This window comes from Podarcis tiliguerta (genome assembly GCF_965153285.1).
Source record: "Podarcis tiliguerta genome assembly, chromosome: 8".
In the NCBI taxonomy this organism is placed as follows: domain Eukaryota; kingdom Metazoa; phylum Chordata; class Lepidosauria; order Squamata; family Lacertidae; genus Podarcis; species Podarcis tiliguerta.
Genome location: NC_139541.1, coordinates 55,408,719 through 55,423,154, shown reverse-complemented (window position 1 = coordinate 55,423,154; position 14,436 = coordinate 55,408,719). Strand labels below are relative to the sequence as shown.

The following is a 14,436-nucleotide window of genomic DNA, read 5'->3' as shown; positions in this document are numbered from 1 at the left end:
TAAAGGTAAGGCAATCTTATAAACCTAGAAAGCCACAAATCACAGAACATAGGGTCTATTCACGGGAATTTAATTGATTCTGTAGGATCCCCAGAACATCTGTTTCCTTAAAAAATGGTTTCTAGATCTTACATTTACATAGAGGCAGTGGTCAAAATGGGATGGGGTGGCATTCCAATTCTTTTCAGACAGACAAAATGGAGCCCAGCTAACCATCCCACATCTTCTACACATGCATTAGGGAAAAATACACCTGGGAGATGGCACTGGCTGGGGCTTCCTATTGGGCCTGTGTTGGTGACACACTGAGTTTGCTTCATAATGTGTGGAGTGGCCCTGAGATTAAGCCTTTCACCACATCTGGTGAGCCAAGGATCTATTGGGTCCTTATTGCCCACACAACTTTCCTGGCTGTTGGGAGCCCTCCTTCTCGACTAAATGCTGTCTGTGTTTCTAAATTCTGCAAATGGTGTTATATAGCACCTGATGACCCCATGTTTTCAAATGATTCATTTCCATACCTGCCAAATCCTCCAGCCCTTTGAGAGGGAGGGCCACCGTCTCCAAGCGCTTCTTCAGCTCATCCTTCAGGTACTGCTCCCCAATGAGCACTGAGAGCTCATCACATAGGACCTGAGCCTCCGTGATCTCCTCTTCCAGCTGTGCCAGGTTGGACCGGATTTCACTCGTTTCTTCCAGCTGCTGCTTCACAGCCTCTGGCTGGGTGCTGATGGTGGACTGGGTGCTCAGGCACTGCCCAGCAGCCTTCACCTTCTCAGACAGCCCCTGGAGCAGCTCTTGGTACTGGGTGCTCTTGACAATGGCCTGGTCGATTTGGCTGGAACGTGAGTTGAGCCTCTCTGTGAGTTCCGTCCACTTCTGGTTGACAGCCTGGAGCTCCTCCTGCATGTTGCTGATGGATGGAGACCCTTCACTGGGGCTGGTGAGTATCCCTTGGGCAGCCTCATTCAGCTGATCATACTGGGGCTTGCGGGACTCAAACTCCTTCAGCATGAACTAAAATGGGGAAGGGGGTGGAGAAACAGTGCGTACGTTTTTTAATGAGAGACCAAGATGGTTAACAAAAAGATTAAAGAAGCCAAGGAGAATGCAACCATAGCACTGTCAGTCTTGGTTGCATAATAAAACACTTTTTTAAAAGGACCAAGGGAACGGCTGCCTTCTGAAACCTGATGAAAATAATGACTTGGTGTTACTACTGGGCCATTTTCAAGGTGTTACTATTATATACTGGCATTAACAGCCAGGGACCAGTTTACTTATAGGATCACCCTATTTGTGCCCACTCAGCTGCTTCGAACTCTGGAACTGATACTGTTACAAGTGCCACATAATGCTCATTCTGCAATAAATCAATTTTTAGAGTGGCAGCACTTACACTTTGAAATTCCCTGTGCATTGACATCAGGCTGTACAATTTCTGGTGCCTCCTTAAAGGTAAAGGTAAAGGTACCCCTGCCCGTACGGGCCAGTCTTGACAGACTCTAGGGTTGTGCGCTCATCTCACTCTATAGGCCGGGAGCCAGCGCTGTCCGCAGACACTTCCGGGTCACATGGCCAGCGTGACAAGTTGCATCTGGCGAGCCAGTGCAGCACACGGAACGCCGTTTACCTTCCCGCTAGTAAGCGGTCCCTATTTATCTACTTGCACCCGGGGGTGCTTTCAAACTGCTAGGTTGGCAGGCGCTGGGACCGAGCGACGGGAGCGCACCCCGCCACGGGGATTCGAACCGCTGACCTTTCGATCGGCAAGTCCTAGGTGCTGAGGCTTTTACCCACAGCGCCACCCACGTCCCACTGGTGCCTCCTTACTTGCTTTTAACTGCTTTTATTGATAACTTTAATGTTTATTTTATTTTTTGTAAAACCACTTAGAAGGTGCTTTGTTTTTTACAATCAAGCAGCACATATGTGATGTGATGTGATATGATGTACGCAATGCCTTTCCTAGAAATATCAGTGGTTTCCAAACTTCCCATTTTCACATTAATTAATCTGAAAACACGTTCTACCCCACAATGCACTGCAAAGGATTCTAGGGCGGAGGTGGACTTCAGGCTTGTTGGATCTAATCCCAAGATCTACCAATGAGAGCCGGGTGCAAAAGACATGCAGGGTGCCTCCAGACCATCACTATTTGGGGCATTTCAACTGGATTAAAGGGTTCAGTCACCCAAGTGCAACAAATCCATTTTTTACACAAACTCCAATTTATAAAACAAGTCCCACTTTGCAGCACAGAAAATGATGGGGGAAACTGTGGGATGAATGATTGACTAAGAGGAAGATGTATAAATCCCCTGGAAGAAAGTCAGGGTGAATGCAGAAGAAATGCTAAATGGCATATATACAAACAAATCAGAAGGAGTGTGCAATGAAGACCAGACATAGTTGAACCACCATGCAAACAAATTAATATGAGTGCCGAATAAATGGAATGTCTGGAGGAGCCCATAGTTAGAATTAAATACCAGGGTGCCTCTGAGCTCATTCTTTTCCGAGCTCAGTCCTTTTGCACAAAAAATCCACTCCCTGTTAGCCATCTCCATTTCAGCAGCCTAAATTAGGTGAGAAAAGTCATTTTGTTGTTGCTAATGTTGAACAACTGAGAGATCAACCAGCCTACCTCCTGCCCACCCTTGTTCCAGGACACACTCTTGGTTCTTGCAAGTGTTCCAGATGGCCTCACATGACCTGAGTGGGTCCTAGAGCACACCCAACATTTCCCTGTGTGTGCACACTGGAAGGGAAGTGGTAAACAAAAGCTTGCCTGCCATGCCTGATTTGATTCTGAATGAGAAACCCCTGATAAGCTTCCAAGGAAGTCCAAGGCTCCTTGGAAAGCTGAAGTCTCAGCAATGAGGCAGCCAAAGATGAACTGTCCTCTTCATTGAGGAAGATACATCCAATGAGCTGCAAATGAATGTGATGTCAGCTGATGAATCAATTAAACAAGTTAGTCTGCTGCAAGAGTTTAGGTTGGCTGACACACAACTAAAAGCATATTGAGTTGCTATAAACCATCTGTAGAGTTTCTGGAAAGAAGCTGTGGGAAGTCAGCTTGAAACAGGATTTCAGCTTTAAAAAAATGTCAGGGATGATGATGACATTCAAAAGACATTCCACTCCCCTGCCTTATTTGTCCTGCTGCTGCTACAGTTCATATAAACAAGTTGCAGACTGAGAGTCAAACTGTATAAGCATGAAGATCTCCCGACAATCCTACCCTCTCGAGCGTTTGACTGCTTACAGGCCTCTTCTTAGCAGCATGATTCATAATCCAAGGGAGAGGAAGGCAAATGCAAGAGATGGGCCTGCTGCTCAATGAAACTGAGCATTTCTACACAAGCACCCCTTCGGTCAGGGCTAGTGATCTGGAGCTGGAAAGCAGGTAGGCAAGGACAGGCACCCTGTGCTGCTCAAACTGATGAGCCAGGGGACAGGTGGAAATATATCGGCCCCTTGTACCAACTGATCATTGGTGGGCTAGAAGCTGCGATTGCTCACGCCATGTGCAGTGGTGACAGTGCAGTACAAAAGGTCCACAGCTCCCTCCACTGACAGATGACCAGCATGGTGCACTCTTGTAGTCACTTCCACCTGCATTGACCACCATACTCTTTTCAACCTGGTTGCATAAAATGCCTTTGCTGGCTTCTCACCTGAACTTGCTGCTTCTGTGCATTCAGCATGTTGGGATCGATGGAGAGTGGGCCCAGCACGCTCATCATGAGCTCCTTCTCCATCAGCCAGGGACGCAGCTGGCCCTCAGCCACCTGGAAGCTGGCCAGCTCGCTGGCTGATTTCTCCAACTTCTGCTGGCGCTCTGCTGTCACCTGGTTGGCATGTGCCCACCTGGAATCTGAATGCCAGAAACACCATGACTGGGTACATTCCCTCCACAAAGGCTTCCATAGGACTCATTGGCTACGGGTGAATGCGGACCTCTAAGGGAATTTTTAGGACTTACCTGATCAGGTATTTACAGCAGGAGTGGGAAAACTCAGGCCCGTGGGCCAAATGAGGCCAGGTCTTCCCTCCCCAGGTGACATGGACCTAGGTGGTTGGGACATGGTCGACACAGCATGCAGGCATGTGTGTTTGAATATGGGTGTGGTGTGAGTGTGGGGTGGCCTTGCCTGTATGGCTAGAATGTGGCCCCCTGGAAGGTTAAGTCTGTCCCTCCTGATTTAACTGAAGATACTGCAAACTGAACCCAAAATTTAACGCAGGTGCACACTGTGTCCTACCCCCACGCTACCCACAAAATGAGGTGGTGCACCTGATCTCAGCTGAATGGCAGAGCCTCCTCCATAAACTTTTGGAAAGATTCCATACAATGCTTTTCTCATTGGCCCAGTTCCTATGCAAACAGGGAGTGTCTCCTCTCAACAAACAGAGGTGGAACTGCTCTTAAAACTGCTCTTAAAAAAAAGTTTTCAGGGGAAAATTTTGGCAAAGCAGTTTCAATATTCTTTTGCAAATATGAATTACAGTTTAAGCAAACATTTAAAATGTCAGGTTTCATCTTTCTGGGGGTGGTGGTGGGAAATCACACAGCATTCCTCCAAAATAACAACAGTAAGACTGCAGTAGCTTGGGCAAGCTGACAGGCACAATCAGCTCTGACACCCATTCAAAACCCAGATCATGCTTTGTGCTAACTAATGATTTCTGGCTGCTTCAGAAATAAAATGTCATTATAAACTGGTCAGGACATGACCCTGTTCTACTCAGATTTGGAGTGGGCTGTGCAAGGGAAAGTCTGGAAAAGGAAACACAACCAAATATGAGGGTAAGGCAACTCTTGACTATAAGGCATGCCCACAACTGCAGGCTTCAGGGTCTGCAACTGCTACACACTACTCAGGAGGGCCTTGTGCAACTCCATCTCTCTGGCCAGTGCGGATCCTCTGTTGCATGCAGAACAGGGAGTGGGGTGGAGAGAGACCATGCACTCAGCCTGGGAGGGGCTAGAGCTCCCAAGTGGAAAGAGCTGCACATTCCTGTGGAATAATCCACTGGGCCAACCCTGTGGGAAATGAATGCACACCCACACACATGCACTTAGGATGGCCCCTTTTCTCACACCAAGGATAACTGCCTAAGACACACTTCCTCTCTCAGCCTCTCCCCCCCCCCCCCCGATAGCTGAACCCTGCCTGCTGCACATGCTTTCTCCACTTAACTCTGTGATAGCCTGCTTTGTTCAGAAGCAGGATGTGCTGGCCTGCTTGCCACTGAAGAGGTTTACCTGATGATACCCCAAGAATGTCAGTAACACAATTTCTAAATGACTCCCCCTCCCCAGCCAGCACAAGCCATTTTGCTTCTACAGGCAAGGACAAGATGGCACCCCTCATTTCATACACAGATGCTGACTGGACTGGTAGCTGAATCTTATTTTGATACTGGTGATAGGACAGCATCGCCCTGAGCATAGCAGGCTTCTTTAGGGGGCACAGAGTAGGCTGCTGTCCGCCATCTCGCTGCCATTCCCTGGCCTTCAGCATCTGCCGTCTGAGGCAGCCAGCTCTTATTCACTTCCACAGCACTAGAGTTAAGAGAACTTCCTGGACCTTTGGCTTCCTTGTCTTGCTTTCCACACTTTCCCCTTAGCATACAGTCCTTTCCCGATTGCCACGGCACCACCCACCGCACAGCCTATATTTCAGCTAGATGGAGCTCTGCTTTGCCTTTCTAGAACTGGCCCAGTCTTGGTCAGCCCCAGATGAGTTTCTCAGAGGTCTCTGGGTCACATACTTAAGTCCTCCAGCATCCGCTTCCAATTTCCTGCTTCTGGTGATTCGGGATATTTCTCCAGGAGTCCAGAAAGAGACTCTTTTGCTTTCTGGACTTTCACAGCGTTCTGCTCCAGCTCAGCCAGAAATGCCTACAGGGTCATGGGCGGGGAGGGGAGAGAGCCACAAGAGACAATTGCAATATTATTATTATTCTTAGAAACAGAATATGGTTTGTTTGTGGATTTGATGAAGCAGCAGAAATCTCAAGGTGTGGGGTGGATGGGTGCGTGGGAAGAAAAACGGCTGCCATTTCCAAAGGATTTAAGTGCCACATGCATTTCAAGCTGTGCCTGTTCATGAAGGGCAGAATCTAGAAAATACTATAAAATAAGCACACGTTGAACTTTTCTGAAAAGGACAACACACCCAACAACACTTCCACTGATAACCAGAAATATATTACAGGCCATAATGAAAAGCCACATAATAATGAACTCTCAGGGCAAGTCAGTTTGAAAAATGCACAATAATTTTTCACAACACATAAAAATGGGTTTATAAATGCAGCTTTGTAAAGTATCACCAGTCAGATCAACTCTGACTGACTGCCAATCCTGAGAGACAGTACTTCATTCTCCAGTTTTGTTAAGTCAGTTCCAGTAGCAGATTTTCAAATTTGGACTCTCAGGGCTGCAAGGCCACCATCCAGTCAGCAATTAAGGAACATTTTATCTTTAACATACATTCATCAGTTTCAGGTGGCTCTTCAGAAGTGTTTGTTAGCATTGAACCTTTTGTCTGCTTAGGGCCACATTATGTTATTTTGGCCAGGCCTTCCTCTTTGACAGATCAGATGAACTTTGCTCAGTTACTTCCTCCATGTCCAGTGTCAGGAATTTACCATCTTGTTCTCAGATTACTGCAACACGTTATAAGTATGGCTGCCTCTGAAGACAGTTCGGCAACTTCAGCTGGTGCAGAATTCAGCACCCAGGTTACTGCCCGGGGCAGGATGGTTTGAGTATATTACATAGATACTGGCCTGACTGTACTAGCTGCCAGTTAGTTTTGGGGCCCAATTAAAAGTGCTGGCTTTAAGCTATAACCTTAAACGACTCAGGACTGAAATACTCCAGGACTGCCTCTCTTCATATGAACCTAACTGGGTCCTGAGATCACCATCTGAGGCCCTTCTTCATGTGCCTCCTCCATGATAGGAACTGAGGGTGGGAGCATGAGAACAGGACTTTTCTGTGGTGGCTCTCCGCTTGTGGAATGCTCTCCCCAGGGAGGCTCACCTGGCGCCTTCATTATACACCTTTAGGCGCCAGGAGAAAACAATCCTCTTCATCCAGGCCTTTGGCTGATTACATCCAATACCCTTTTAAATGTGTTGTGGGTGGTGGAAGCTTAGTTTGCTCTTGCTTTTATTATGCATTTTGTATTTTTTTTGTCTTGCATTTTTATGTTGTGAACTGCCCCGAGATCTATGGATGGAGGGTGGCCTACCAACTTAAATAAATAAATAATAAAATAAAAACACTTTCCCTTCTGTACTCCCTTTTTAATGCTATGTCTGGGGCCCTGCTTAGTTTTTTGGATTGCGCATAAAGGCCTTAAAGCACCTGTGGTTGTCACAGTACAACTAGATTCTTGTCATTAAGCTCAGTGGCTGGCCATGAACCAGCACCAACTGTTAGATCAGCCTTATAAAAGAATACCTCCTGCGCTAGATCTATAAAAATGACCACTTCCAAATTGCATATCTTTGTGATATCCCCCCCCCCGAAAGCTATTTCATATATGGACGTTCTCCCCTTATACTATCACAAACTGCTGCAAACAAAGTGAGGAAGCAGGATATCAAGGTATGTATGAATAAGAATAGGAACCTTGTTATGGTCCGCCTGAGCCCTCATCGTCTCTGACTTGGTAGGTGAGGAGGAAGCTTCCAGCGCGGTCAAGGCCCGCTCCTTTGACTCCAGCCACTTCAGAACGGAGCCCACCTCCTCCTGGACATCTCTCATCTTGGCCAACATGGAGGACAGCTGCTCCTGGTGCCCCCGTAAGGTGGCACCAAGCCCCTCATACTGCTGGTTGACATCTGACACGTCACACTGGATCTCTGTCAAATCTAAACAAAACAAAACAAAGGGGGGGGGGCTGAATCTGAGCTGGAGAAATGATTTCATTTCCATATTGATGGTAATATAAAGATCAAAAGTTAGAGATGTGTGCATATGGACAAAGACAGGACACCTAAGCAGATCAGCTGAGGTGATTCCAGGGGTACCTGTGTGGTTGTACCTGTGCGGTTCACAGGCACACCAGCTATACATACAAATGTGTGCTTTCCATACATTCTGATGGAAGGCAGGGCCAATAAAGCCACAGAAACAGGAAATGCCAAGTTATTCACCACGCATTTGACCCATGCATTACTTCCCTTGGAGGGAACAGACCAGACACGAGTTCCAAAAGGCACCTGAAATAAGCCAGTCTTCCCTACCCTGGTGCCGTCCATGTGTTTTAGCCAACGACTTCCATGAGCCCCAGTTGCATGTAGTCCAGCAACAGGTTATGGGGAGGCAGTTCTAAACCCTCTCCCAAAATATTCACCTCACACAGAAAAACCTTTTGCTCTTCTTCTGCAAGTTCTCAGTATTTGCTCTGACTCCCACCATCTTGGCCTGAGGAGCAGCAGGCAGGCCTCACAATTTGGTTTGAGGTGAAGCAGTCAGACTGTTGTGAGAAGGTATCCACCTTGGACACCAGGTGAGGCTTGGGGTGGGGTGGGAAAGGACGCTTGCAAAGTTTTTACTCTGCAGCATGCCCTCTCCCCTCCCCACACTTCGAACAGAGGAGACACATGCTCTGGGGTTAGAGCAACACCTTCTTTTCTCCAGCTGCTTTATATCAAGTCAGACCATTGGTCCAGCTCAGTGTTGCTTGCACTGACTGGCAGCAGCTCTCCAGGGTTTCCGACAGAGGACATTCCCACCTGGAGATGCTGGGGATTGAACCTGGGCAGGTGCTCTACCAGTGATATTTTGCCTTGAATACAGGGGACAACAGTGGGCACCCAAACACAATCTCCATCCATAAGGGATAGAGGATGCATTGGAATACCAGCTGCTGGGAATCACAAGACAGTAGGAGAGAGCTGCTGCTATACTCAAGTCCTGCTTGTGGGATTCCCATTGGGGCATCTGGTTGGCCACTGTGAGAACAGAGGGCTGGACTCAATGGGCCCCCTATGGCCTGATCCAGCAGCCAGGCTCTTCTTCAGGGCAACCAGCAACATGTGCCTCGGCCTTACCAACTTCCCTGTTACTTTGAGAGAACAACAGGACAACACCAGCCACAGGACACAACTCACACAAGCACGCACAACAGTCTGGGCTCTCTCACCTTTGCAGGTGTGATATCCATTAACGCTGCCTACAGAACTTCCCCCAGCGGGCAGCACAGAACCTGAGCAAAACAACAGGGAGACAAGACAAAACGACAGAGACAAAACATGTTAGAAATACGGGTGTCTGAAAACACATGTAAGCTGTGCCCTTTGCAGCCATAATGCAGCCCTTTCTAGGAGGCCACAACGGGGCTATGTGTAGACCGACATCTGAGAGGGGGTGTTGCTGTTTTTACAGCATCCACAGGACAGCTTCAGCAGCATCAAAGTGGCAGCCCAAACTTTTGAAAACAGTGGGTCCCAAAGTAGGCAATACTGCCCTGGGAGCAGGATTGCTTAGTGGGGTGCCAAGAGGCAAATGGGGGGGTGGGGGTGAGGGGGACGCTGGAGGTGCAAATGACTACCAAACATTGAAAAGCTGGCATTACTGGATCAAGTTCATCAATTTTGTTGAATTAATTAAACTAAATAGATTTAATTGGATTTTGATTAAATGTGCAATTAATTGTTCCTGTTTAAAATTTTATTGTGCTATTAGTGGGTTGTGCAAACTGCTATTCTGAATAATGCTTTTTATAAGGTAGGGTACAGGGCAATGAGGATGAGTTTATGGAGTCAAGGGGGCAGTGGCCCAAAAAGGTGTGGGAACCATTGTTGTAATATGGTTAGAAATAACTCATTATACTTCTGCAGTGATTGCTGGTGTGGAAGCTCGTTAGCACATTTTTTGCTATGGGTGTTTCATCTGGGGGGGGGGGGGAATGTTTCCATGGAAATTGTCTATTGCGACAACCTGACTTCTGCTGGATCCTCACCCAAGTGCAACTCTACCAGCCTGTTTCCGGCAGCCCCCAGTACCAAACAAAAGGCCCTCATTTCCACTGATGGCCAAATGCCTGGTTCAGAGGAGATATTCTCTCAAAAGCTCTGCAGGCAAGAGAACTCTTGCACAATACCTTTTTATCACCCTTGCATAAGACTTTATTATTTAAAACAAAACAAAACAAACAAACAAAAAACAGATGGAGATGAATATTTTTCCTCACAAGACAAAAAAGCACAAGCCTCCATTATGCCCATTGCAAAATATGAAAACTGGCTGAAAACATTTGCTCTAGTGCACTTCCCGGTTTGTTGTTCGCTTTTAATTTAAAGTTGTGGACTGGTACAAAAATATCGCCACACATGCCCAAATGTGGGCCATTTCACGGAACCTCTCTATGATAATGGCTGTGTGTAAATAAAATCCCAACCCCAAAGGTGGTTCATTGTTGTCTCAGTAGCCGGTAGTGACATGTTACAATCTTAGCTTTGGGTGTTTGCCTGACGCTCAGTTCCTTGTCGTTGCCTAGGTAACAACAAGGCAGACACGAAAGAACAATCTCCATGAAGTCATGTGGCTTGGTGCTGCAGCAGGAAGTAATCCTGTCACCTGGGAAACCAATGTGACCGACCTTTGCATATATTAACACTGTAAAGTGCGGGGCCAACAACACAAAAGCAGTATTTGGGTGGCTATTATGTTGCCCAATTCATGCACAAATTGAGCCACAATTCATTTTAGAATGATGGATGTGACTGGGAGAAAAAAGCCTCAGCATAAACAAAATTAGCAGAGCACAAGATCACACAGCTTTCTCAATACTTCTTCCCCCGCAGTTTATTGAGTCCTGGGAATCAAATACCAGGGAGAGCTATATATGGTTCAGAGAACAGGAGGGCAGACTTCAGATTTGTGAGGTCTACTAAACCCCCAAGATCTACTAACAGAGACACTCAGTGAGACCGAAAGAGAAGCATATTTTGAGCTAAGGAATTTGCTTTCAGAGCGAAGGCTGAACTGAGTTCACAGTCCTAGTTGCCACAAGCACAGCAATTCAGACAAAGGGCATGTCCAGGGCTGTCTGCTCGGGTCTTGTGGGTTCATTGGAACAGAGGAAGCTACCTTATAGAAAGTCGGACCATTGGTCCATCAGCGGGCTTTCCGTGGTTTCAGGCAGGAGTGTTTCAGCAACCCTCCCTGGAGACACCAGAGATTAAAAATGGGACCTTCCGCACACTAAGCATTTATTTAGTTATTTTAATTTATATACTGCCCTTCTCCCATAGATCTCATAGTGGTTCACACAAAGCATGTGCTCTACCACTGAGCAGCAGTCAGCTGCTGCAACCTGAAGATTCAGACAAGGGGCGTGTAGAGGTGTGGCCTACGTCATGCTTGCTCATCCCTTGCCCTTCATGGATAATTACATCTAGGAGAAAAAGAAAATGAACTGCCTGCATCCAGGTGGCAATTGATGGCTTTTAGGAGAGAAGGTCTCTTGAAAACCAAAGTCACCTTAGGCCTCAAGGATGGATAACACCTGTTAGACAGTAGGGAACATCCTCTTCCTGAACAAGGTGCTTGAGCAGATGGTGGCCACACAACTGCCACATTTGAGTATTATTTAGCTGTTAATCCACTCCCCCACCTCATTCAATTCACAGCAGAGTGGTCCACACCTGCACACATTTGAATTTGTACTTGAGGAACAACTTCAGTCATCCCCATTCATACCCAAAAGGCATTCCCTTTTGTGGTCATCCCTGCCTTCTAATTTGTTGATTCTATTATGCTAATTAAGTACCAACAGGGCATGTTGCTGATAGCTGCATGGACACCATGTTCTTAAAAAAAATAAATACCCCACCCAAGAAGTGTGCAAAAGTACAGTCAGGCAATTGTAAATTCTCTCTCGCAGTTTTATGGTTTTGTGCAATTGAGGGGACCAAAAGGAAAATAGGGAGAGAGGGAGAGAAAGGGAATATATAGGGTTAAGCTCTTGACATGCCCTTACCAGCAGGGTGAAAGAAATGAAAGCCATTGATAATTCTCAGCACACACTTTTTAGGTTGCTGCGCAATATATATGTTGCAGCCATTTTTAATGTGGTTTGCTTGTGCAGTTTTCTGGTTTTGTGCAAATCTGACTAAGCATTCGGAAAAACTTTCTGACAGTAAGAGCTGTTTGGCAGTGGAACAGAACGCCATGAGAGGTGGTGGAATCGCCTTCCTTGGAGGTTTTTAAGCAGAGGTTGGATCTGTCATGAATGCTTTAGCGAAGATTCCTGTTATTGCAGGGGGTGGACTAGATGACCCCCAGGTCCCTTCCAACTCTAAGATTCTATGATCAAAAGAAAAAAAGTTCTCTTCTGGAGTTTTCTGGGGAAAGTTGCAAAAACAGCTGGAAAAGCAACGAAAACACTGAGGAAGTTGTGGGCATGGAAACAGGAGTAGCAGAAAGTGACAATTGATCTAACCACCCAAAAATACCAAAACAAATGGTCCACCCCTAGTGGAGTGGTTTGGAATCTAATTTCCTGCAAGGGAAGAAGTATTGAATTTAATCTTGTCCAAGGGTTATACGTATTAAATGGAGACGCAAACAGCTGCAAAAACACTGTAAACTCCAGGGTGGATAAGCCCCCAATTCAAACTGGCTCTTGGCATAGAAGCCAGACTGGTCACCCTGATAAATGATTTATGTCAAGAGAATGATGGAAAAGTGCTACCGTACTGAATATCCAGGACCACTCATGACTTCCTGTATGTTCTAGGTTGCCTTTGTAGGTTAGGAGTTGTGGGTATGGCCATCCAGTGGCTTCACTCCACTTCTGGTGATTTCCAGAAGATGGCGCTGGGGGACAACTGCTCAGCCCTGTGTCATTTATACTATGGGGTCATGCAAGTCTTTATCTTTTTTTCTTTTTAGTCTGCTAGGCCTTTAAAACGTTTTACTACTTGAAATTCTGGTTTTCTGCTGCTCTGCTTATTCTTTCACTGATGATTTTTGACTTTTTATAGCAACTTGCTGTATTTTGCTGCTTTATGTGCTGCAAAAATCCCTGGAATCATGGATGAAGAGCAGTATAAAAATCCCAAAATGAGTATAATTAAATAAATAGAGCAACCTTCACCTACCTGGTGCCCTCCAGATGTTTTGGACTAAAACTCCCATCTGCCCCAACTAGTATGGGAGTTGTAGTTCAAGACATCAGGAAGGCACCACATTGGTGAAGGCTGCTCTACTTGGAGTAGAGAACTACAGCTGAAGTTTCAGGCAGAAATGGGTCTTCTTGAGATCCTTTAACAAAGGTAGCCTGGGGACTGAAGTGCTCCACCACATGGCCTCTGACCATCAATGTGAACACAAAACAAGAATGCCAGAAATGGGCGAGATCTTCCAAGATCTTATGCAGAGTGCAGAAATGCTGAATCAGGACAAGCCTCATGGCTTATTCCCCAATCCACCCCCTGCCACACACCTCAAGTTTCTATGGTTTGGGCAAATCAGCAACTGAAGTCAGGAGGGCTCCCAAAGTGGAGGAAGGACTGTGCTGTCTCTGTGGTCTCCAAACAGCTTTGAAGACACGTGCCCCTGTCTCTCTCACCCACCTGATTTGGACTGGGCATCCGGAGCTGTAATCTCAACTATCAGACTCTCCAAGGCCGTCCCCCTGCGGTTGATCTCATCCACAAGAACTCCTTTCCCTGTCCATTCTTCCAAGATCACCTGTTAAGAGATCACAGTCAGGCATCAGAAGGTGGCCAAAGGCAGGCAGGGCATGCCAAAACTTGGCTGGCCCTGGTGCACATTTATATCTGATCTATCCTCTTAACATCAAGTGAATACTTACAGAGGCTTACAAATTTGTCAGAACAACAAATGACATAACGTTAGAACATGGGGAACTATCAGAACAGATTTAAAGCATTTAAAAATGCCCAGTAAAACAAGTGTGTTTTCAATGCCTGCCTAAGGCTGGGCAATCAAGGGACCAGACATGCTGTAATCTGGATGCCGCAACCCAAGAAAGACCTCTCTCTTATCCCTACCTACTGATGGGTGAAGGGGGAGCAGGAAACATAAAGAAGGGGCCACAGCAGAAAGTTCTCAGGTAGTTTTCTATGGAAGGAGGCAATTCCTGAAGCACGAGGCTGGGCCCCAGGCAAAGGTATCCTTCGCCAGTTCCACTGCACAAAGTACTATTGGATGCAAAAATCCAGCATCTGGAGAACTTCAGCTTCCATGTTTTCTTTCAAAACCCATAATGATGTGAAGACAGGCCTGAATAGATGGCCATAATCCTGCCAAGGCTCAACAGAAAAGCGGGGAGGGGCAGAGCAGCTTTTGCCAACCTGGTGGTCTCCAGATGTCTTGGATACTGACACCGCTCAGTCCCAGCTATCAGGTTGGGAAAGGGCAAGCAGAATTTC

General features: G+C 46.6%; 1 protein-coding gene across 24 annotated transcripts in view; it reads right to left on the bottom strand.

Annotated features, from left to right (window-relative positions):
- The window catches only part of MACF1 (microtubule actin crosslinking factor 1), a 291,764-nt gene that overhangs the window by 83,473 nt on the left and 193,855 nt on the right, over positions 1-14,436 (bottom strand). For 22 of the 24 annotated variants that reach the window (XR_014514346.1, XR_014514347.1, XR_014514348.1 and 19 more), the window contains 6 exons: positions 13,615-13,732; positions 9,177-9,239; positions 7,658-7,899; positions 5,785-5,914; positions 3,684-3,883; positions 522-1,017 (listed from right to left, as the gene is read on the bottom strand). Coding sequence is in view for 20 of the 24 variants with exons in the window: in XM_083453050.1 (XP_083309176.1) it covers positions 522-1,017; positions 3,684-3,883; positions 5,785-5,914; positions 7,658-7,899; positions 9,177-9,239; positions 13,615-13,732 (1,249 nt within the window). In the remaining 4 variants the exon portion in view is untranslated. The remainder of the gene's footprint in view (positions 1-521; positions 1,018-3,683; positions 3,884-5,784; positions 5,915-7,657; positions 7,900-9,176; positions 9,240-13,614; positions 13,733-14,436) is intronic. The other 2 variants (XR_014514349.1, XM_083453061.1) reach the window with 1 other exon arrangement.